Raw genomic sequence first — 24,769 nt, 5'->3', positions numbered from 1 at the left:
AGTTTCTCAACAGTCTTGCCTACAGTTTGCCTGTTAATTTTTATCAGCGATCGATAAAAATTAACAGGCAAACTGGATTTCTGAGCCTAGCATCGCAGACTCACTGTCATTGATTCTACCAGAGCTCTTTCTAATTTATTTAGAAGTATTAGGACTAGTTATTAAATCATCAGACTTTTTCACATTCATGCTGAATGATTATATTGTCAGCCTAACCCCTCAAATAGTTTGTATTAATTTAACCTAGGTCACACAACTGAATTTCTGAGTCTTATTATTACTACAAAATTGAATTTTCAGGCAGTATTTCAGCTTATTTTATGGCAGATTGCTTTTGAGGTCTTTGGGTGCTCAAATAAATTTTTCTCTGCCTTGTAAACTTAAACTCGATTAATAAATATAGTAAGAGTATCATCTGTTCAATTTCCTGTATGCTTCCATGTTTTGTATAGCGACCACACTCTTAAATATCAGTGCTAATGACCTTATACTGCATAATAGCATGTTTGAATACTTGTGTGACTAGTGATAATAAGCTTTAAATAGTGGTATAGGTGGATTAATATACCAGTTAGCTCCCCATTTGCTTTTTTAAAAACTTCAATCATAATATCAGCAGAGACCTTGATGTGCTTAGTATCAATAAAGCTTATTCTAAATTTACAATCTTTAATGCCCTCTATTAACAATGCCATATAAGATAAGGTGTTTATTGTGACTAGCCTGACTTGTATTTGTTTCTTTATTCTTTCTGTGTGAAATACTTTATTTCTTCAGTATTATTAAGCATTTATTTTAAACATGAGTTATTATTATTATTGGTCTCTAGCTTGGTTATTTCATAGTATGTTCACATGATGAATGTATTCATTTCGATGCTCCACTTCATGTTTGCCGTTTTCTGGATGGTCACTAGTGCAGTTAACAGGTGGTCGACAGGCATGAGTTGAACACTGTAGAGAACTCATTGAGGCTACTGAAACAAACCCAACTTCCTGAATTTGATTGTTACAGGTGACGAGGTATCGTGTTTTCAGTACAACCCCACAAAGAAGCAACAAAGTGGGGAGTGGAAGTCGGCAAATTCTCCCAAAGCCAAAAAGATTCATCAAGAAAGATCAAAAATCAAACCCATGCTCATATCACTTCCTACAATAGCAAAGGAATTGTGCATAAAGATTCATGCCCAGTGGCCAAAGTGTCACTGCTGTCTGCTATCTGAACATTTTGAAATGTTTGTTGCAGAGAATCTGTCATGTGCAGCCTTGGTATGGAGAATATGGCAGTTGGTTCCTCTTGCACCACAAAGTACTAAGCCACAAGGATCTCATTGTTTTGGAGTTTTTGGGTAGCAAAAAAGTCTACTTACTGTGACATCCACTGTATTCACTAGACTTAGTGCCATGCAACTTCTTTTTGTTTCTGAAGCTCAAGGCACTACTGAAAGGCTGGTACATTCATGATGTTCACACTGTTCAAAGAGCTGTGACAAGAATATTGAACAGTATACCAGTCATGGCCTTCAACCATTCATTCCAGTTGGTTCATGATCATTGCATGCAGTGTGTGGATGTGGGAAGAAGTTACTTTTAATGAACCGAGGTTAGTTTACTGACATGTGGGATCATTATTTTTTTTATAGCATCAGTCTTGTTTTCCAGTTGCCACACCGTGTATGTGGTGAAAACTCCATTCTGCACATCACCATTAAAAAAAAAAAAAAAAGTTGGCTACTGAGATGCTAGTTTATTGAATTTTTTTGATAATCAGTGCCAAATCATTGAGTTTTTATTGTATTTTAGGAAATTCAAAGGAAACTCATAATGATAAGAATGTAGAATCGTGAACTGGAGATTATGCCATTGCCACGAAATTTTGTTTGCAAACTACCGGTTGGGAAAAATTGGCCTAGCCTATAATTTCTTTGCTGACACTGACTTTCAAAAATGTTACTTGTGGTTGGATTTTCTACTCTGAAGTACAAATACTTCCTGAGTTGCTCCATATATCCTATGATTATTTTGATTCTTTTGTCCAAATCCCTTATGAATCTGGATTTGGTTAAAGTAGTTGAAGGAACAATAGAAATGAGAACTCTTTGTGAAGAAACCTAAATCCATAACCTAAAACCTAAATTTATTTTTGTTGCCCATTCATAAGGGATATCCCAATCAGAAAATAAGTTTACTAAATATAACAATGCAGTATTGCTGAGAAAAAATGGATAAAATAAAAACAGGTTGAAGTAAAAATTTCTTTAATAAACTTGGAACAATTTAAAATAAAAGTAATAAATCACAATAGCTTTCAGACAGAAGACACCCTTCTTCAGTTGTAAGCGTTATTACAAAATAGAGAATGTCATGTGCCCAGCTATGGTGGTCATGCAAGGTGGAAACCACATGATACAGGTGCAGGCAACAATTAGTTGTTGGAAGTAGAGGCTTGCAGTTGTAGCTGTAACGTTTGACTAGGCTGCAGGTGCCAATGTTTGTCATTTAGGAGGAGGTTGCTTCAGTGATGGGACAGATAAGACCTCTTCTGTTTTGGTTAAAGGAATAGCTAAAACACAAGATGTGGAGTGATTCCAACCAGTCTGCCAGTTTATATAGTGAACCATTGTACTGAATTAATTTAAAGTTTGTCTTGAAAATTAGTATTATTTTTTTATATTAAAATAATAATGATAAAATAGTATTTTTCATAACCCTTATTGAAATTATTAAATAGGGCTGTTTCATAATAATTTTTTAATCAATATTTTCTCCTTCATTATGGTTTTTGGTATATGTTGAACCTTGTTAAACAATGTTTCTGTTGTTATATACAAAGGCCATATATGAGAGCTGATTGCTAGGTATACTAACTTTGGTGTATACATATAGCAATTATTGAGAGAGAAAGAGAGACCTTTTTTATATATATATAAAAAGGAAAAAAAATCCTGAAAACAAAACTTAAATCTGAATAACTAGCATTATCTTATCTAAGTGAATAACCATATTAGCCTGTTTTCCTTTTTTTACACAATAGATATGCCATAAATATCGCATTTAAAAAATTGCAATTCAGCCAGTTCATTCATAGTTCTACTATTTTTATAGTAGAAATATGCCCTGACTCAGGCATATTAAACTGTCATCTTGCAATAGTAGGTTATGCAGTGATAACTCGTGCACCAAAGTGTATATTTTTCTGTAAAATATATCTTCTCTGGTTGGTTTTCTCATTTTGCTAGGGGGGAAAAAAAAAACACTGAGTTCCCAAAGGGGGAACCTTGTTATGCTATGCAGTCCAGTATGACCCAAATTTTTTTATTTTGTGATCCTGGTAGAAAAGACTATATTTAATACTGAGTATACCAGGCATGTGCAGTCCTCGAGCATAATCTTCTACAGGTAAAGTATTAACCCATATGAAAATAATGATAAATAGTGATACTTAAAAGATATACACCAAACCATTTTACTTAAATATAAAATTTAAGTAAAATTCCTAAGTAAAATTTATTTAAGTAAAATGAATTTTAAAAATTTTCCATATTTTATCAAGAGGCCTGGAGATCTAATAAGCACTTGAATTTTATACTGACTTGTTGAGCTGCTTTTGACACAGCAGTATCTCATCTTTTCCGAGCCTAATTTTCAACTACTAATGAAGAGAAATTTTTGATTTATTGTATAATCTTTTAGATAAGAGAATATTGCTAATAAATCATGTCCGTCCTCAACTGATAATCAGGATTAAAGTCTGGTTTCTACAAGGTCACATTTTGCTTCCCTTCCGTTCACCTTCTTTTCACAGCCCTGTTAGCAGTTTCTCAACAGTCTTGCCTACAGTTTGCCTGTTAATTTTTATCAGCGATCGATAAAAATTAACAGGCAAACTGGATTTCTGAGCCTAGCTCAGAAATCCAGTTTGCCTTTAAGTTCTCAAAAATCTTTTTTCCACTGTTGAGTAGTCTGTATCCAAGGTCGCACTATGCATTATTGTTGGGCCAATTTACTTTAAATCGTAGGCCAATTTCTTGTTCCAGTCCATTACCGATTGGTATTTTGCACACACACACACACACACACACACACACACACACACACACACACACACACACACACACACACACACACACACGGCGTGTCCGTAGCCAGGTGGGCAGGAGCAGCAGTCCATAGCACATGCTTCTTGATTAGACCAGGGTTCGAGCCTGTGCCCACCAAATACGGAGGATGTGGAAAGGTCAGGGAATGACCACTGCATATCCCTGGAGCAATATGGCCTTAGTTGCTAATGCTCCTAAAAACCAAATAACAACACACACACACACCAGAATAAATGTCGTGGTTTCCATGACTGCCAGATATTATGTGTAATCAATGTATTACTCTTTAATATTCGTATTCAGTATAAGCTAGTACTGAAGATTCCAAAGTATTCCTGAATACTTCATCTAATTGGAGTAATTTGCCTCACTTTGACAGTGAAGAATTATCGAATGAAGCCTTAGTTGAACTAGAATATCACAGAGCACAAGAAGAGGATCAGTAAGGAGGAGGCAGAAGCAAGAACTACAAATAATGATAAATTCTGCTCCGGGGAACTATACATTGAGAAGAAACTGGCTTGGCAGCCCATCTTTGGAGAGATTTTTAATGTCAATGGTGAAGAAGATGCCGTAAGAAATGAGAGCGAGCGAGCGCGAGCACCAGTCCAAAATCATACCACAGATGAAATAAGTTAAGACCCAGTTGAACTAAGGATATTTTTATAGTATATCCACAGTACAGTATTAAGAAAACACTGTTTTCATTCTATAAAACTTGAGTTAAATAAGACAAAGATTAGTCGAGCCTACGTGATAGGAGTGATAGATGTGTCTGAATGAAAATCTTTAAATTATTCTAAAGGGTGTGTAGATTGTTGGTTTTTTTTGCTTACTTTCTTCCCTACAGATATTGTTTTTGATGCATACCTTTATATGTAGATATTTCCATTGCCTTCGTCTAAATTGGCACATGTATTCTGCATATGCCAATTTAGACAAAATATTCTTTTAAATCAGTGAAAACAGTTATCTTTTGTGCTTGAAATTCAGACTCATCAAATTGCTTTTCTTTTTCATTGGTCCCTTCTATATCAGTTCTTTACAATACTCTTTCATTGTATATGGTTTAAACATTGTTTTTTTTTTTAATTTTATTATTTTTTTAAACTGGCCCTTCATGCTTGGAATTATATTTAAAAAGTCAAATATATACTGTTGCCAATAAATGTGTAAAAGTTTTGAATATAACAGTTGAATGAAGTATGTATATAAATATAAATAATTTTGCAAAAATTCTACTAATTATCTTTTTACAATCATTTATAAAGAAAAAGCTTGCTGAAAACATTACTCTTGAGCAAGGAAAAACATTAATAGATGCAGAAGGTGATGTTCATAGGGGACTACGTAAGTGTTTTTTAAAATTTTGTTTAAATTTGTAATTTTTGCTGTAGCACATCCTATTTTATTTGGTGCATAACAGTGGAAATATTTTAATTTTACTTGTTGATACTGGAAGTGTGCATGTATGGTGATTGTGGTAGGGGAGAAGATAATTATTGTGTAGCAGATGATGCTTAAATTGAAAAGAATTTCAGTTATTAGTGTTTTTTTTTTTTTTTTTTTATAGAGCCAGAGTTTTGAAGCCCTTTTTTTTGAATTATAGTTCTCACAAGTTGTTTGACTATAGGTATCTTTATTTCCATTGTAATCAGTTGTGTTGATTTCGTATATCCGTAGAAAAATTTTACGCATTCTGGATATCTGAACTGCTTCTTTATCCACCTGGACTATCTTTACTTCAATTGGTGCATGCTTGAAGTATCATTTCAAGTTGTTCTTTACTAATACTTGGTATTACCCAGATTTTGCCTCATGGACTGTTTCTTCTTATCTGAGCTGCTCTTTACTGGACGTTTTTTTTTTTTTTTGCAGACTTTGCTTCCATGGCTAACAGGAGGTGGGACCTGTTCATATGTCTTTTGTTTGATCTTCTGGTGTAGACCAACCCTCCTCCATGGGGCAAGGGCATGGAGGATGGCATACTCTGCTGTCTATTGGAATAAGGGGCTGATCACTCAACACAAACAACACCTAAAATGACACTATGGTACACATATACCATCACATTGATGTCTGCATTATACTCACACCATGACACTAACTGGATACTTCATTGTCACAATTTTGTATTCCGGTATTCAGAAAGGAAAAGCCAGATCAGTATCAAACATTCAGCATATGTTCTTTGGTTCTTTAGAAGCATTTAAGTTCAATTGCAATTTCATAGCTTCCACACTGTCCAGTCAAAACATTGACCCCCCTGTGTTTTAGTAATTGGCCATTCCTTCCCACTTGGTGGCACACTTATCTCGGTGAGAACAGTAAATGTGATACTACAGGTTCATGGCATCCATATGAAGTACTTGATTGATGTAGACAAGGGACATGATTTGATGGACTTTGAAAAATGGATGATTGTCGGGTGGCAGTATTATGGAAACTGCAAATCTTGCTGGCTGTTCACAGTGTTGTTAAGGTGTTCCAAGGGTGGATAGAGAAGTGGGTGGCTATGCCTTATTGACAGTCCTGGTGAATTTAGGTTGCCCCACCTTGTGCAAGCTGATAGACAGAAAATGGTGGAACAGCTAATCATTGGACTTTAACCAAGGGACAACCAGTGGTGTTTACGAGACCACAATCCAGTGAACCTTTGGAGTAGGTAGCTAGTCAAGGTATCCCTGCTTACAGTCACTCATTGCCAACAGTGCCTAAAGTTTGCAGGTGCCTCCATAGCCAGGTGGGCAGGAGCAGCAGTGCATAGCAGTGCTTCTTGATTAGACCGGGGTTTGAGCCCGTGGCCACCAAATATGGAGAACGCGGAAAGGTCAGGGAATGACCACCGCATATCCCCAGAGCAATATGGCCTTAGTTGCTAATGCTCCTAAAAACCAAATAACAAACAAACAAAGTCAGTGATGCTGCTCAGATGGAGCTCTCATATGAGCAGCATCATTGACGACTGGGAAAAAATGTTGCCTTTTGCCTTTTCTGATGAATCACATTTTCTGCTGTGCTGTGTGGATAGAGGATATGACAACAAACTGTAGAGAATAATCACTTTGATGTTCTGGCTTGTCAGAAACAGACAGGTGGCAGCAGTGTTTTGGTATGGAGGGTGTGTTTTCTTTGGAATCTTTTGGAGCTCTCATATCCCTAGACTGCACTCTGAATGCTGACCAAGTACACCCCTTCACAGTGACTGCCTTCTCAGATAGCACAGTTCTGTTCCAGCAGAATAATGCACCCTGCTACATTGCCGGTATTGTTCGAGAGTTGTTTGCCAAACATGAAAGTGACTTCCAAGTACTACTGTGGCCACTGAATTTGCTAGATATGAATCCCATAGCACATTTCTGAGATTATGTTGATCAGCATATCTGGTATTACGTTCTTAGCGTTTTTTCACCAACCTTTCATGGAGTAAAATAAAATTAAAATAAAACAAAACAAATCTTGATAACTATATTTACAATAACCTGTATTTACAAAATTAATATACGTATTACAATATTAAAAGTATTAAAACACAAGATTAAAATGCATTAAAATATACTAAGTTAAAAGCGATAAAATCCCGTAGCTTTCAAAGGCTCCAGCCTTCTTCTTCAGCAGTACTCTCTATTATTCAGTACACCTTTAAATATCTTTATTTTATTTTAATTTTATTTTACTCCATGAAAGGTTGGTGAAAAAACGCTAAGAACGTAATATGAATATACCCAACCTCAGAGGCCTATTTGAGGAGCATATCTGGTGTTTGGATTCTCCAGTACTGACTATTGCGTCCCATAGATTCACATCTATGGAATGCAATCCTGGAGAATCCAAACACCAGATATGCCTCCTATAATCTTCAGAGGCCTTATAGATCCATGCCTTGCTTTGTGGAAGTACTGGCACATACCCACTATTAGCTAGATGGTCATAATGTTTTCACTGAACAGTGTGTATGTGTATATATATGTAAATGAAAGTAGGTTCCAGGCATTATTCAAGAAGGAAGAGTCTGCATTTCACTGCTGTTTATTTTAAACTCTTCATAACATGTTTAAACAATAGTAGCAAATTTACAAAAATATCAGTGCTGTTCCTCACTGCTCTTCCTCAATCTTTATTTTACAGTATGTTTTAAATCATTAAATTTCCTTGTGAGACTTTGAATTTCGTGAGAGTGCCGATACTCTCAAACAGCACTCTTAGCACTGCTTTTCCAGGTGTAATAGAGCTTCACGAACTGGACTCATTTCTTTGTTGTTAACATCCTGATTTTGTGTGCAATAGCAAGTGGTTCTCATATTTATATTCTGATTATTAAGTGATATATATATATATATATATATATATATATATATATATATATCACTTAGATGTTTAACCTCCAGAGTTGATTTATATAGTCTTTGTATATAAAGGCATAATATGGCCTTAGCAGCACTTGTGCCATTAAACAACATACCGACAACAACATCTTTGTATATAAATAATTTAAATAAGGGGTGAAAGTTGAAGAACACAGATAATTACTTTTATTGTTCAAAAGATAAACAAAGAATAGATATAACATTGAAATTTTTGCATAGATGTACAAAAGATTATACTTACAGAGTAGTAAGTAGGGACTGTTTAGTTTAGGGTCGCATGCTGATGATTACAACCAAATCTGTTTCTTTATTTCAGAGGTGGTGGAACATGCATGCAGTGTTACTTCCCTTCAGTTAGGTGAAACTTTGCCCTTAGTTGCTAAAGATATGGATACAGTTTCTTATCGAACACCTCTAGGTGTCTGTGCTGGTATAACCCCTTTTAATTTCCCTGCTATGATTCCTCTGTGGGTAAGTTCCCTTCATTACCTCTGAACAGAATTATTTGGTCTCTTTTTATCATTAAATAATAATAACTTTAAATGTATCGTAGAAATGCTTTCTCTGCATTTCTACAAATACAAGATGCATGGTCAGCAATTTCATTTGATTTTTTTCCCACATTCGCATCTACACATATATATGATATTTCTCATTTCTTCTTTCTGCCTGTTCAATATGATCTTAAGTATTATCAGAACTGATTGTTTCTTTTTCTATAAAATAACTATTTACATCATTTTTAACTTGACTGTAGTAACAGGTCACCTGACAGATGACTGTAGCTTCCTAAATATAGTCAAATGGTTTTCACACAGAAATTGTGTGTGAAAATCTATCAGGTGACTTATCACCATCTTGCAACTGTTTAGTTTTTGTTTGTAATATGGCATGGTACAACAAGCAGCGACACTATTTGCTTGAAGTTTTCCTTCTTCCACTAGTTCAATAGAAAAATGGGATAATGAAACCTGATATTCTCTCAAGATGGCTATTATACTGTAGGAAACAGGATACACTATTTAAAATTTTTCATCTTGTGACATATTTGAAATAAATCTGAAAACAGAAGTAACTAATAGTGTTGAATATATATAATAAATTTTATTATTTTTTTAAATTTTAATAATATTTATCTCTATAATATTGGTATAGATACACCATAGTTTACCCATAAATTTGAACTACATTTGTAGTGTAACAGCATCATTTTAATTGTATCTCATATTGTGGCTGCCTTCACAAGATAGCAGGTATTGCACTACTTCGAATAAATAACGCTTCTCTAGTAGAGAAGACTACTGGTATTTATTTTTAGTGGATACCACCGCCCAGACGGTCCGCTTCGAAGCTAGTTGGCTTTGTCATCGGTGGGTGGGCAGGTACCCTGGTAATGCAACATGCCACCCAGTTGTGAAGTTATTTCCACAATATGAGAGATGCCAAATGGTGAACAAATAATAATGTATTTGAAGATGAAATGCACAAGGCATAATTTCATATGGGTTTAGGTCAGGGTTTCCCAAACTTTTTCAAGTGCAGACCAGTGTTTGCAGATTTTTTTTTTTATTTCACGGCCCACCTATAGCTATAAATTAATGTATTTTCAATAATTATACTTGTAGGTTCAGGAAATAATGACTACCATTAGGACATTTAAGATACCAGTAATAATGCAATTAAGTATTCATTAACATCAGTAAATATAAATAAAAGATAGGTAATTCATTTTTGTTTATTATCAAAAGTTTACATAAAATTGACATTTTAGGAAAGGAAATTTTCTTATAGTTTCATGTAGGTATATTTCAAATAAGTCGTTTGCAGATTGGTATTTTCTTTTCACTTTGGGAAACCCTGTTTTAGGTAATTAACTACAGGTGATCCCCGGTATCTGAGTATTCATTATCTGAGTTCCCGCAGTTACAAGGATTTGAAAATTAAAGAATTAGTTTTTTTTTCCCTTGAGAAAATTGACCAAGCACTTGAATATTTTTTGTAAGAATGATCTTCTTTATGATCGTGCAACAAAAGTTAAGTGCGAAGTTAAAGACGTAACTAAATGCTAAAACACAATTTTATCTAAAAAAATACAGCAAAAAAACACAAACTCCAGATTCATTTTTTATTCGTACAACTGAAAAATAGTGTAACTTCAATAAACTTTACTTAACCTTACATTGTGCAGACATATTAAAATAAAAAATGTCAAATAAAATAATTTTCTCATTTTTCAGTTCCTTCATCCATTTTTACTATGTACAAGTACATAATAAACATTACTATATAATATCGGTATAGATACACCATAGACAACTCTTAAAGAAAAACTACAGTAGTAGTGTGAAAGACATCATTTCATCTCTATCCCATATTGTGCTCATCCTTCACAAGTTACCATATATTGCACTACCTGGAATAAGTAATGCTTCACTTAGAGAAGAATGTTGTTGCTTATTCTCGGTGGGCACTGCTTGCAAAATGGTATGGGATAAGATACTCTGTTATTGACATACTATCCCTGTTAGACTTAGGAAAGCAAAAAGGTGTAGGAAAGTGATAGTAGGAGAGGAAGAGGAAGAAATGCCCGAAAGAAGAAAGTTACTCCCACTCACTGACTGAACTAAATCACTCTCAAATCCCCTGAATAGGCATCACATCTCCATCCTTCATGAGTTATCATGTATTGCACTATCTCGAATAAGTAATGCTTCACTTAATGAAAAGCCAATTAGCTTTGAAACGGTGACATCTGGGTGGGTGCCCACCGAGAATAAGTAACAACAGTTTTCTGTACTAGTGAAGCGTTACTTATTCAAGGTAGTGCAATACATGGGCAACTCATTGTGAAGGATGAGCACAAAATGAGATACAGATGAAATTATGTCTTTCACACTACTACCATATTTTTCTTTAAGAGTTGTCTGTGGTGTATCTATACCGATATTATATAAATATAGAATCTTAAAATATTATTCTTAGTTGCATTTAGTTTTATTTAAATAATAAACATTACGAAAATTTGGTCCCCTGTATATAATATCGGTGTAGATACACCATAGTTTACCCATAAATTTGAACTACGTTTGTAGTGTAACAACATCATTTTTATTAATTACCTAAACCCATATGAAATTATGCCTTGTGCATTTCGTCTTCAAATAATAATATTTATATACATATTCAGCAGAATATGTGCATGTGTTCTTGTTTGAAATTTTGTGAACTTAATGGTATTTTAAGCTGGAAAATGGAAGCAGTTAAGAGACATGTTTCTATTTTATGTCTAAAATACTTGTTTGTAGTTTTCAGCAGAATTATTATTTTTTTCTGAAAAAAAAAAAAAAAAAAAGGTGTAAATTAACATGTTTTTAATTTTTTATTAAACCTTAAAAAGTGCATCAATAAGTACTGTACTTGATTGAGAAAAGATGAAATATTGTCATAATTCAGCAAAGAACTCAAAACATTTTCCAGAAATTAAAAAGCAAGTTGTTCACCTGTGAAGTGACCCACCACCACTGTGTTAAATTTAACAGATATTCATTTTTTTCCTCTAATTTTGTATTATTTTCTAATTTTTGAATTGCTTATACACCATTCTAGTAATGTCAAAGTAATTTATCAGATTTTTCTGCTCTGAATATCTGAATATTAGTGTATATAATAGCTGTTTATAATACTTTGACTAAAAAATAAACTTTTTTTTAAATAAAAATTTGGAAAAATTTTAATGGTAGGGCTATAATTAAAAAATTTATAATTTATATGAGATGCATTCACATTATAAGGTCTCCAAATTTATTTCTCATAAAATGCACAGGATATAGAAATGAAACAGAAATCATTTTTCAACATAATCACTTAAAACAGGCCTGGCCAACCCACTGGCCACATGTAGCCTGCCACATTATTTTTTGCAACCCACCAGATGATTTTTATACTACTGACTACATCAGTGGAAAATAATTCACTAGCTGCACTAGGCTCAATTAATGAGAAATATAATACTAGACTAGCTGTACTTCCCCAAATCCCCACCACTCTTTCCCTTCTTCGATCTAAATAAAGAGTAAATTTGTACAAATAAAGATTTATTTATAAAATATTTAAAGATTTATTTGTAAAAATAAAATTTGTACAAATAGAGTAAAGAAGAAACAAATTGAAAATAATGAAATGATTTCTAAGAAGTGAAACAGAGAGAGAATTGAAGATATAAAAAAAGAAGCCAAATAGCTCTTTTTCATAAAATATTATATATCTTCAGAAAGAAGTAATAGATGAAATCATTAGAATAGATCAACAGAAATGTCATAATCATTCTGAAATGCGAACTAATAGGAAAAATTTTCTTCTGAAAAGAAAATGAAATTGTAATAGAAACTCGATCTGATTCCTTAGGAAATTCAGAGAGAATGCATTATCAAAAATTTAGACAACTAACAGAGGCATTTGCTGCATTTAAGCCCATTTAAGCAATGCATGTCATTTTTTCAGAGATAACTGAAAAAAGCTACAATAGACCAGATTTCAGATGTGTACAGGACAAATCATCTTAAACAGGAGGGAGCTTTGTTTTTATGATTTGTGAGGCTAAAAGTTTTTAAATCATGGTAAATTTTGCTAATGAATATTGATTTCTGAAAATGAGGGTGTGTGTGTGTGTGTGTTCCTTTGGATAAATTTGTTTTCTCATGGAATACTATGAGAAATTGAAGTCAGTTTTAATGGAAATATTCCATGAGGAAAACATCTCTTTTAAACATGTTTTAAAACATGGGATTTATTTTATTTTTTAAGTGAGAACATGTTCTCAATTGATTTTCAGTTTTCATTATCTAAATAAAAAGTTTTATTTTTTATTGCTACCTCTGCATACCTATTAACACATCTGTTTTAGAAGTAATGACATCTATATTATATAGGAGAAATGATAAAAATTTATTTTCCCACAGCATTAGTTTTTCACCATTCTCATCAAAAGAGCAGGTAATGAGAGGGCAGGTTGCATAAGTGTTAAAGAAATTGGAACTTGTGTTTTTGAGACCAGTTCATTTTTATTTATCTAAAGATGTCTTTTTCTTAATATAAAAATAAAATCTATTTTTAACCTACAAACACTGTCAGACACATCTTAAAGTGGTATCAGCCATTGGAAGTAATAAAATTGGTTCTTTGCACAGGTATTTTGTGATGTAAATTGTGGTTTGACAAAAGACATGGACAGCATTAGGTAATGAACATTTTTATGGAGGAGAGAAAGGGAAGGGAGCCAGGAAAACCCACTGTTAAAGCTTAATTCTGTCTCTAATAATGGCATTTTCTTAAAGCAAAATTATCTGATTGAAATTCTGAGTTCTACAAATTTTAAGTTTTTACCAATAAATAAATACTTAAAATGGTGAAATTATGCCAACTCCTAAGCATTCTTAAAAATGATTTTATTTTAGATGTTTCCCCTGGCCTTGGTATGTGGAAATACTTTTGTATTGAAACCATCAGAGAGAGATCCTGGTGCCTCAATGATTTTAATGGAATTGTTAAAGGAAGCTGGTGTTCCTGATGGAGTTGTTAATGTTATCCATGGCCAACATGAAGGTGATTTATATTTTTATTGTAGATATAAAAATGACAAGATTTTGGATTTATTTTTTTTATATTAAAAGCAGCAAATACTTTATTATCCAATTTTTCTTGTTAATTTTTTTCATTTATATATTTCATAATTATGCTGTTTATAAATGAAAGAAAAACTTCATAAATTTTTGATATATATGTTTTCTCCAGTGTATTGTTGTAATTTATTATTATTTGCATTGCATTAATCAATATTAATAATATTTTTTAAATTCAATTAATAAATTTGATATGATTTTAATATGATATATTTTAATGCAGTTAATATTTAATCATGTTAAATATTAATGCAGTTAAATGTTAATTGCAGTCATATTTTTTCTGTGCATTTTTAGAATTTTGAAAATTCTAAAATGCACAGAAGTTAGCATTAGCAAAGGCACATGATGCAAGAACACAAGCTTATATAAAGTCAACAAAAAAAAAAAAAAAAAAAAAAAAAACACATACCCTTCTCATTTCATCCATCCACTCGCTTCTGCCTTGAATCTATTTAAGCTATCATCTTCTACAACAGCGGATGGAAGTTTGTTCCAGCAATCAACAACCTGCTGGCTAAAGGCAAACTTCCACAACACATCTATCCTACAACTGTCTTTTTTTCAATTTGAATTTATAATAAGGTCCTTTTCACTCTCTACCACTGTCAGTGTAGTACCACGCAGTTGATATGTTACTCTGGGGTTACTGCTTCCCATATGCAGTACTTTACATTTGTCAATGTTAAACTTCAGTTGTCACCTCTAAGCCCATCTGTTCAACTTTTCTAGATCCTGTTGCAGCAGCATACTGTCATTAGTGTCATTAACAACCCTGCCGACCTTTGTATATCGTCTGCAAACTTGGACATTAAGCATGATATACCATCATCAATATTAATGAATACAGAAAACAACAATGGACCCGACACTGAACCCTGGGGGACTCCACTAATAACATTAGTCCACGAAGAGCAGTGTCAATTGATTACCACTCTGTCTTCTCCCACTCAACCATCCCTTTATTCATAGGAGTAATTTGCCCCAAATGCCACACTGTTCCAATTTGTGCAGCATTCTTCCATGTACAACAGTATCAAAAGCCTTTCTAAGATCCAAATATATGATATCAAAATTATACTTTGCATCCAGTTCCTTTGTGACTACATCATAGTATCCAATCAAATTGGTCAAACAAGACAACTTAACAAACCCATGCTCTGTCCGAGCTATAACTGAAGTCTTGTCTAGATGATCCTGCAATGCTTCTTTAACCAGTGCTTCCATTAATTTCCCTAGAACACAGGTTAAACTAACAGGTCTGTAATTACCTGTGTCTCCAATTCTTTGTGGATTGGTGTCACATTTGCACATCTCCAGTCCATGGTTACCTCCCCTGAGTCTAAGGAAGCTGTCATAATTATGGCTAAGGTTTTGCTTACTTCCTTTGCCGCCTCCTTTAATATAACTGAATAGATTCCATCCACCCCAGGTGCCTTTCTTATGTTTATCTTCAACAATTTCTCCTCCACTTTTCTTTGATTTATTACGAGATTATCTAGCTTATTGCCAGAGTTTAATACACCTGGCATTCCCCACCTTGAATAGCTCCTCATGTGTGAATGTAGATGCAAAATATTAATTTAGTTTGTTAGCTACCTAAGCAGGATCATCAAGTTGAACTATCGATATCAAGTGGACCAGTCTGATTCATCCGCTTCCTTCTAGAGTTTACATAAGTAAAGAACTCTTTGATGTTTTTCTTTGCATCCTTTGTCAAATATTTCTCGTAATCTGCCTTTGCCTGCCTAACCTCCTTTGTGACATGGTTACAGACCAGCTTATATCTATCATAGGTTTCTGCGTCACCTGTTAAATTTATATGTATCCCATGCATTTTTCTTCTCTGCCAGATTTCTAATTAGTTCATCTGACATCCATTTAGGCCTAAATCTTGAACAATATTTCTTAGTTGATATGAAAAGCCTATAGCTTCCAAGATTTTTTTTTTAGTGCTTCCCATTTTGAATTTGCTGTTGGTAACATCATCAGTTGGTCCCACCGTATAGAATTTAAATACTGTCTCAGACCACCGTAGTCACCTTTACGAAAGCAATAACCCTTCCCTTTACCCCTGATGGTAGTTACCTCTTTGAGTAAATCCCACTTCAGCACACTGTGATCACTGCCACCTAGTGGTTCATTTATCTGCAGATTCTTAATGCATGAAGAATCACTACTGATAATCAGATCACGAGTATTACTCCCTCTAGTTGTTTCCCGAACATGCTGCTGTAGAAAACAATCATCCAATAAATCCACAAATGCCTCGCTAGTATGTGAGTGACCAATCCACAAATTTCGCACAATATCTGTCAAATTAAAATCTCCCATTATATAGTGGGCCAGTAAAATCCCCCTGATTTACTGGCCCACTCTGTTTCTCTGTACAGTTGTTTATTATGCTCATCAGAGTCATTAGGTCTATACACTCCTACTCTCAATTTTGCTTTCCCAGTGCGTATATCACACCAAACTGACTTGACACTGAATCATTAGGCCTATAACACACTCCTACTCTCAAGTTTGCTGTTTGCTTTCCCAATGCTTATGTCACACCAAACTGACTTGACACTGCACTGTCCAGCCATGTCGATTGGCTGTACTTCCTTGGATTTTGTGTTTCTTAACCAATAGCATAACTCCTCCTCCTCCCTTCCTATCCTGTCTGTACACATTGTACCCCCCAAATTCCAGTTCTGCATTCCTTATATCTGTGTGAGACCATGGCTCTGTATTCCCAACAATATCTGCCTTTGAAGTTTTGACCAACACCTCAAATTCATCAAATTTATTTACCAAACTTCTAGCATTGGTGTACACACAAGTATACATGCACCTGTTCCTATTCTTAGCAACCCTTACATAGCCCATGTACACTGGTGTGCAATACTTAAGGACCAACACTATTTATAAAAGGTTACAACCACAAAATTAAACGAAACAGCCTGTGGTGATTTGCATAACTGTGACCATTCAGTAGAAAGCTGGTGCACATGCAAAAATTTGAATCGTGATGAGACGGCGCACATAAACAAATAAAAGCAGCAAGATAAAAAGTCTCACACAAACAGATAAAAGCATAAAAAGCAGTTCAGTAGTTATTTGCAAATTACTGAACGGTGAGCACGATTGTTATAGATGTTCGATTGGTTTCATACAGTGGCTACAGACAACAAAATGGCCAGTAGACAACATCTGGATGACTTTACCCGGGGTCGAATAATTGGGATGCTCGAGGAAGGTCGTAGTGTGAGGAGTGTGACTGCAGGTTTCAGTATCGCCCATAGCATCATCCTACTTGCATGGTCGGCCTTCAGAACGGCAGGTACAGCTATTCGAAGAACCAGTGGTAGTCGTCCACTACAAATAATTCCAGTGATGACCACTAATACTCCTACAGGCCAAGAAGGACTGACACCAGACAGCAGGATCCATTGCAAACTAGCTGCACAGGATATTGCGGTTTACTGTGGCCATGCAACTCCACAAAGGTGGACTGTTTGCCCGACGGCCAGTACACTGTGTCCCTTTAACACCTGCCCATCAGAGACACTGTTTACAGTGGTGCATTGACCTGTACTTGTTAAGTAATTCTGCCAGTCTCCTACTCTTAATATCATTATTGCCATGTACAACAATATCACCCTTTGTGCCCTTAAAGGATGATATCTGCTTACATACCAACTTTTCATACCAACGTCATCAATCTTTGACCCTGCTCCTGTTCCACCTATCCTTTTTACACAATGTTTCCTGTTTCCATGACATAGTCACTGACAACTACTAGTTCTTGTGGGACCAGTACATTCTGCCTTGGGGGTTGCCACTGTGTTGCGTGATGTTCAAGTGTAAGCTCTGGCGTTGATGTAGACAGCTGAGAGCTTGATGGGCCCCTCAATTTAAATCCTTTGAAAGCATCCACCCTGTCCTTTAAGCTCACATATAGGCCCATAACAATGCTGAGTTGGTGCCTGATTTCCTCGCACTCCTTACATCGCATGCACACAAAAACATTCTCCTTGGCAATATCATGTCCCATTCCTGATTGTTCCACAAACATCAAACAAGCAATGCATTTTAAAAGGCTGTGATTCAGAGTACAACCCCCCAGTTCTCCCCTGAGCCACAGCACTTCCATTAGTTTGAGCCTTTTGCTTTGCTGCTCTGGTCTGAGTCATGATTTCTATTCAATTTCAGATAAAATTCCAACACAAAATATAACCCTAAACTTATATCCCAATGCAGTTATAACACTATATATATGTATTTCAGTATTGAATATTATCTCCGAGTTACATCATACGATTTTCTTATCTTCTGTCAAGTTATATATATTAATTTATAATGTTACGTTTGTAAAAATTAGGTCGTTATATGTATTTAGTTAAAGTACAATTTAATTGACAGTGAAATTTAATAAGATTATTAAATTTTATACTGATTAATTGATACTACTATACTTGCTATCCAGTTTTACATTAAACTTTATGCTATCTAGTTCGGAGTATATGTTGTATTGTATAACAATGGCGGCAAGTTAGGAATGGTAAATCTACAGACACGAGATATCAATTACTTTCAAAATTGCTCTATTTAAATTCAAAATAAGCCACGGAGCTTGACTAGGTCTATAAGCTACACATAGAAAATAATTTAATATAACAATTAAGTCAATAAAACGCTAAATATAATTGAAAATACTGTGTTCGCAGGAGCTGCAAAACTTGTCCAACATGGATTAGATACCCTTACCAATACTAAGTAATAACCTACAAAATCTATATCTAAGTTCAAATTAAACTAAAGTGTTGTTACTAGGAATATAAAGCACGTCTAGAAAATAAATTAATATGCCAATTTAAGTCAATAAAATAGCAAAAATTTAAGAAACCTCCTCTATTTTGAAGATGATTGGATGGTTTGTGTTTATTATTGTCAGTGCAGGCATAATTAAGCAAGTGATAGTGGTAGAATAGCTGCATCATTATTTGAAATATTCTCTTCATATCAGAATGCACATACTTTCTGTTTACTCAGGTCAGCAAAGGGATTGGCAGAGATAAACTACAATAACAAGGTGAAATGTGAAATTCACAGAGAGAGAATGCATTATCAAAAATTTAGACAACAGACAGAGGCATCTGCTGCAGTGGTCATGATGAATATCCAAATTTTTCTTAATAGAATACTGCTAAACAATAAATGAGACACTGTAACTATTCTTATTTCAGAGTTGGTCAGTTAACTGAAGAATATTTTCATGTACATAATGTACTTCGTTTTAAGGATGAGTGTACTATACTGGCTGGTCTCTTACTGCTTGTTGCCATAATAGGGACATTGTACGTTGTTTCTGAAATAATAGGTTGGCACTGGTTTGAAGCTTTATGCTTTAAAACATAATCTCATTACACTTTCATATTGCTATTATAATTATTTAGCCCAATTTGTTTGATGGGAAGACGTACTCTTTAGGATTTGTTAATCATAATAAACCTCATTGGTAAATTACCAATGAAGTGGTGATGACTATAGTATAGTTGTTGCTATGTACTATCTTCCACTTGGAATGAGAGGAGGAGAATATATTGAAACTACTGTGAGTTGAGATGTATGGTTAGATATTAATATTTCCAGTCTTTCAACACTTATTTATACTTAGATATCCCTACAGTTCATAATTTTCAAAGAAACAAAAGAATAAAGAATTAAAATGCAAAGGGTAAATGAATGTTTCCATATCTTTTCTTTTTCCTTTTTGTAGCTGTTACATTTATATGTGATAATCCTGACATCAAAGCAATATCTTTTGTTGGATCTGATCAGGCCGTAAGTTAAAATTTTTGTATGATTTCTTGATTCTAAAATTCTTAAAGAGCCATAATTACTTTATTTAAATTAAGTTTTAAAAATCCTCAAAAATCGTTGTTTCATGTAAAATTCTGTTATAGTATATTTAGCAACAATTTCCCTCTCCATATAATTTTCTTATCACTTTACCATGGCTTTTAAGGAGAAATTTAAGTGGAATATTTTTTATGATTGTCATACATTGTCCCATTTGTTGATTATTAGTAAGCTTTTTGTCACTGTATGTAGGAATTTTTAACCTGTTAAAGGGGAATTAGCCTATTAATTAGGGTTATCAATTCTATTGTCAGCTGTAGGCTTGAGTTAAGGTGGGGGTTAAACTCCTAGACCCATCTCTTGGGTATGGCCTTGCTTTTGTCCATTATCCTCTCCAAGAGATAAATACCATACAGCTGGCAAAAAAATTTTCCTGCTGCTTCACCAATGCATGCAGTTTTTGTGGCTTTCCCCTTAAACATTTTTATTCAGTAGTCTGATACATGTTTGATAGTTTACCCTGAAGATGTGATATGAAAACATGAATCTTGATTTAATTTAAAAAAAAAAAAAAAAACGAATGAGGCACAATGCAGAACAATAAAAAAAAATTGTTTTGTATAACATTCCTGAAATGTTTACATCTGTGTTTTAGCTAGTTTCACCATAAATTTTGTTGAAAAACCCATTTTTATTACCTGATGTATGTTATCTTCTGTTGTATATTTCTGCTCATTATAGAGTTTTGTTGAATTGATAATGCAACAAAATAGATGACTTGCTCACTTCTTAGCTGTAGGTGGTAGATGACTTTCATCAACCGATGAAATACCACCACTTTGCTTATTGGAGGCTTGAAGTGGTGAAACCCATGTTTAGTCTCTAGAGCAAAGTTTCCGGCACCCCCCCTCCCCCATACTTCTCCTTCAACCCACGCACAGTACTAAGTACTATAGGTTTTGATACCTTTCATGTTTGGGGTTTTCATAAAAAAAAAAAAAAAAAAACTCTTTATGGTTATTTGCCTTCATTAACTTTTCATTTCTATGAACACAATAGCAGATGTCAGCAAATGCTATTTTGCAAAACATGAAATTGATAAAAAAAAACCTCTTCATAAATTCCAAAGGATTAGTTCTTCCAAATTCCAAAGGATTAGTTTAAAATTGATCCTTTGACAGGATCATCTGCCTTTTGTGCGTGTGTGTTAATTGGCAAAATAACAGAAAAAAATGACCATTCACCCTGAGAAATTTTGGATGGAGGTAAGAATTTCAAGTTAATAGACTTGGCAAGCAGCTAAGAGCTCCAGATACCCTCCATAAAAAAGAAAAAATATATATATAAAATTTGTGTTGTTGCTTATATAAAGAAGGTTTAGTGCACTTTTCCTGAGTAGTTTTTGACAATTTTATTAACATTTACAATGCTACTTGCATTGAAAAGATATCTGAAGTCTTTTAGAGAATAGAGAAGAGAAGGAAGGACTGCCTATTACTCAAATGAAACTTAAGGCAGTGGCTATATAATCTGAACCATTTGGCATAATTCAAATGCAGATGTCAGTGCCATATATTTGGCTTTGCTTTGGCCTATCATTGAACTACAAAAACTGTCAGGTAAAGGAGGAAGATTCATCATGCTTGTAGGAAGCAGATATTTATTTCTTTGTGGAGTCTGGAAATAATTATTTCAGCTCCAAAACATTGATGATGCATTTTTACCCAAACCTACCATAAAACATAAATTCAGAGACTACAGAATTGATGACATTGCCAATATAGCCAGTCATACTGTATTTCATCTCCCAACTTATCATAGCAAACTAAATCCTGTCGAAATTTCATAGAGTAATGGTTTCAGTATACTTGCAATAACCATTAATTCAAGATAGGAGAAAGAATTAGAACATTTAATATCTAAAGGAACTGCATGATTAACCAATTAAAACTGGGACCTGGGAGTTACAATACAGTCAGACACGAAGTTCTCTCAGTAGACAGATTGCCAGGAAGGCCCGTGGTGTCCTATTGATAATTTATCGAACATTCTCTATTAGAGATAAGGACATCATAATCCCATTATATAAGCCTATTGTTAGACCACACTCAGAATACTGTGTTCAAATGTGGAGTAAAAAAAAAAAAAAGTAAAGTGCAGCCACTATCAACCCACTGCAGGATGGAAGCCTCCTCAACAATTCATGTTGAGGGAAATGGACCATAATCTGCCACGCTGGTCCAGTGCGGGTTGGCAGATCGACCGTATTCAGCAGTCAGGGGCTTGAACCCCGGTCTACTCAAAGAGCGTGTGCTACTGCACTCCCGCTCCTGCCCACTCGGCTACGGAGGCCTTCAAATGTGGAGACTGCACCTAAAAAAAAAAAAAGACATCGAGCTTCTTGAAAGGGTCTAGAGACAGGTAACTCACCTGGTGAGATCGGCAGAAGGACATCCTTATGAGACAAGACTTCGAATATGTGGGTTGCACACTTGGAAACTAGGCACCGTATAGGTGACTTGATTGAGGTGTTTAAGGCTCTGAGAGGCAATAGTAAAATGAACGAGGTTATAAATGATTCTAGAACTAGGGACCATAAATTCAAGTTATGGGAGGAAGAGATGTTTAGACTGGATTGCAGGAAGTTTTATTTTAGCCAGAGAGTTATAAATTACTGGAATACGTTACATACATGGTTGGTAGAGGCTGACAGTGTGGGGAAATTCAAAGGTCAGCTGGATAATTACCTACAGGAGGAGGGAAATGCATAGGCTGGCTATTTCCTTTTCTCTAATTATTATTTATTTTATTTGATTTTATTATTATTATTTTTTATTTTTTATTATTATTTTTTTTTACTGTTGCAGCATAAGCCTTAGGCTTCCTTGCACCATGTGGCTAATACTAATAATTATGTAGTATGAAAGATAAAGAAAAAATATTATAGGGGCTGGATGGCAGTATTGAAGTAGCAATGGAGTGTAAGTCATTTGTTATTGGTGTTATGTGTGCTGCCAGAATTCAAAGTAGAATTAAATGGTTTTGCTTTTTTCTTTTTTTTTTTTTTAAGAGCAAAACAATCCTTTTCAGGGGACTAAATTCACAACAGTTCTTTAATAAGTTAAAAAGAGCAGTATAAACAAATGACAAATAATACTTCCAATATTTGAATGATCACTGGGATTAACAAATTTGGTATGAGATAAAATAATTATGCTTTATTTTTTATTTTATTTATTTATTATGCTTACAATGTAATAAATAAAATTAATGAAACATTATCCATGCAATCCAAAATAAAAGTGGAAATTTTTAATACATCATTTGAGTGGTGTAGATTGAAAGTTATGGTGAATCATAATTTGAACTGAAATATTTCCATCAGCATTTGTCATAAATTGATAGGAAGTGTTTCAGAAAGATTACATACCATATTTTAAGTCAAAGGAGACATTACACCATAATGAAATCTGATCTGTAAATCATTCTTGTCTTCACTTGATGACTCAGTACTTTTGGTAATACAAAGGGTACTAGGAAAGTTTTGCAATATGACGCAACAATGAATAACAGGAAGCTGCTTTTTGCTGCATGTTGAGACATGTTCATACGTGCATAGTAGCCGCCGCGCCAAGTCGATGGGCTCAGTTATTCATTAGTAGTGAGAGTGTAAAGTGCTTGCGATGGCATCGTGGTCACGAAATGAGATAAGGACAGTTTTGCGGTATAATTTCGTGCGTGGTTTAACCATAGACCAGTGCTTAGAAGAAATGACTCTTGCACTAGATGATGATTGTCCACATCGTACAACGATATTCAGGTGGTATAGAGAATTCCAAAGGGAAAATTTCACTCTGGAGGATTCTGAGAGGCCGGGAAGGCCACGAACGTAAGTTACGGAGGAAAACGTTACTGCTTTGAGGAAAATGCTTGATGAAAACAGGCGAGTGACCTACCAACAGATAGAGGATACTTTGGGCCTAAATGCACCAGCAATTCGTTCGATTCTGCAAGATCATTTGCACGTGAAGAAACTTTGTTCTCTCTGGGTGCCGCATCAACTGACTGAAGAGCAGATGACACGACGTGTGACTTGGTGCCGGGAGATGTTAAAAAAGTTTGATAAGGGACAATCTCGGTATGTGAACAACATCGTGACAGGTGACGAGACTTGGCTGTACTATTACGATCTGCCGACCAAGGCTCAAAACAAAGTTTGGCTCTTTGATGATGACGACACACCCGTAATTGTCAGAAAATCCCGATCTGTAAAGAAGAAAATGATAGCTGTATTTTTCAAATCGAGTGGAATTGTGGAACGTGTCGTTTTGGACACGCAGAAGACAGTCATAGCTAAGTGGTATACTGAACAATGCCTGCCTAAAGTCATTGGATCTATGAAGAACCTGTGGCCAAAGTCAAGAATGGACACCTGGTACCTCCATCACGAAAATGCTCCAGCTCACCGTGCCAAAGCCTGCACCGAATATTTGACCACGACAGGACTGAAACTTCTCGAGCACCCTCCCTACAGTCCAGACCTTGCTCCCTGCGACTTTGCACTGTTCCCGCATGTGAAAATGAAGCTAAAAGGGAGGCGGTTTTCCAGTGATGAGGACCTTCTACGGGCTTGGGACAACGAGTGTGCTTTACTCCCTAGTGAAACTTGGCAGAACTGGTTTAAAGATTGGTTTCGGAGGATGGAGAGGTGTATTGAATGTACAGGAAATTACTTTGATAAAATTAAATAAACAAAGCTGTATTGCAAAACTTTC

At 34.8% G+C, this 24,769-nt stretch overlaps 1 protein-coding gene across 1 annotated transcript in view; it reads left to right on the top strand.

The window, feature by feature from the left end:
• LOC150084946 (putative methylmalonate-semialdehyde/malonate-semialdehyde dehydrogenase [acylating], mitochondrial) overlaps positions 1-24,769 on the top strand; it is an 82,198-nt gene that overhangs the window by 33,367 nt on the left and 24,062 nt on the right. The window contains exons 5-8 of the mRNA XM_090375662.1: positions 5,371-5,449; positions 8,783-8,937; positions 13,920-14,067; positions 19,912-19,976. Coding sequence (XP_090231788.1) covers positions 5,371-5,449; positions 8,783-8,937; positions 13,920-14,067; positions 19,912-19,976 — 447 coding nt within the window. The remainder of the gene's footprint in view (positions 1-5,370; positions 5,450-8,782; positions 8,938-13,919; positions 14,068-19,911; positions 19,977-24,769) is intronic.

The sequence above is a fragment of the Mastigoproctus giganteus genome, chromosome 6 (genome assembly GCF_048544385.1).
Source record: "Mastigoproctus giganteus isolate SK-2022 chromosome 6, ASM4854438v1, whole genome shotgun sequence".
Taxonomy (NCBI): Eukaryota; Metazoa; Arthropoda; class Arachnida; order Uropygi; family Thelyphonidae; genus Mastigoproctus; species Mastigoproctus giganteus.
Note: the sequence above shows the minus strand (reverse complement) of the source record. Positions and strands in the feature narration are given on the sequence as shown.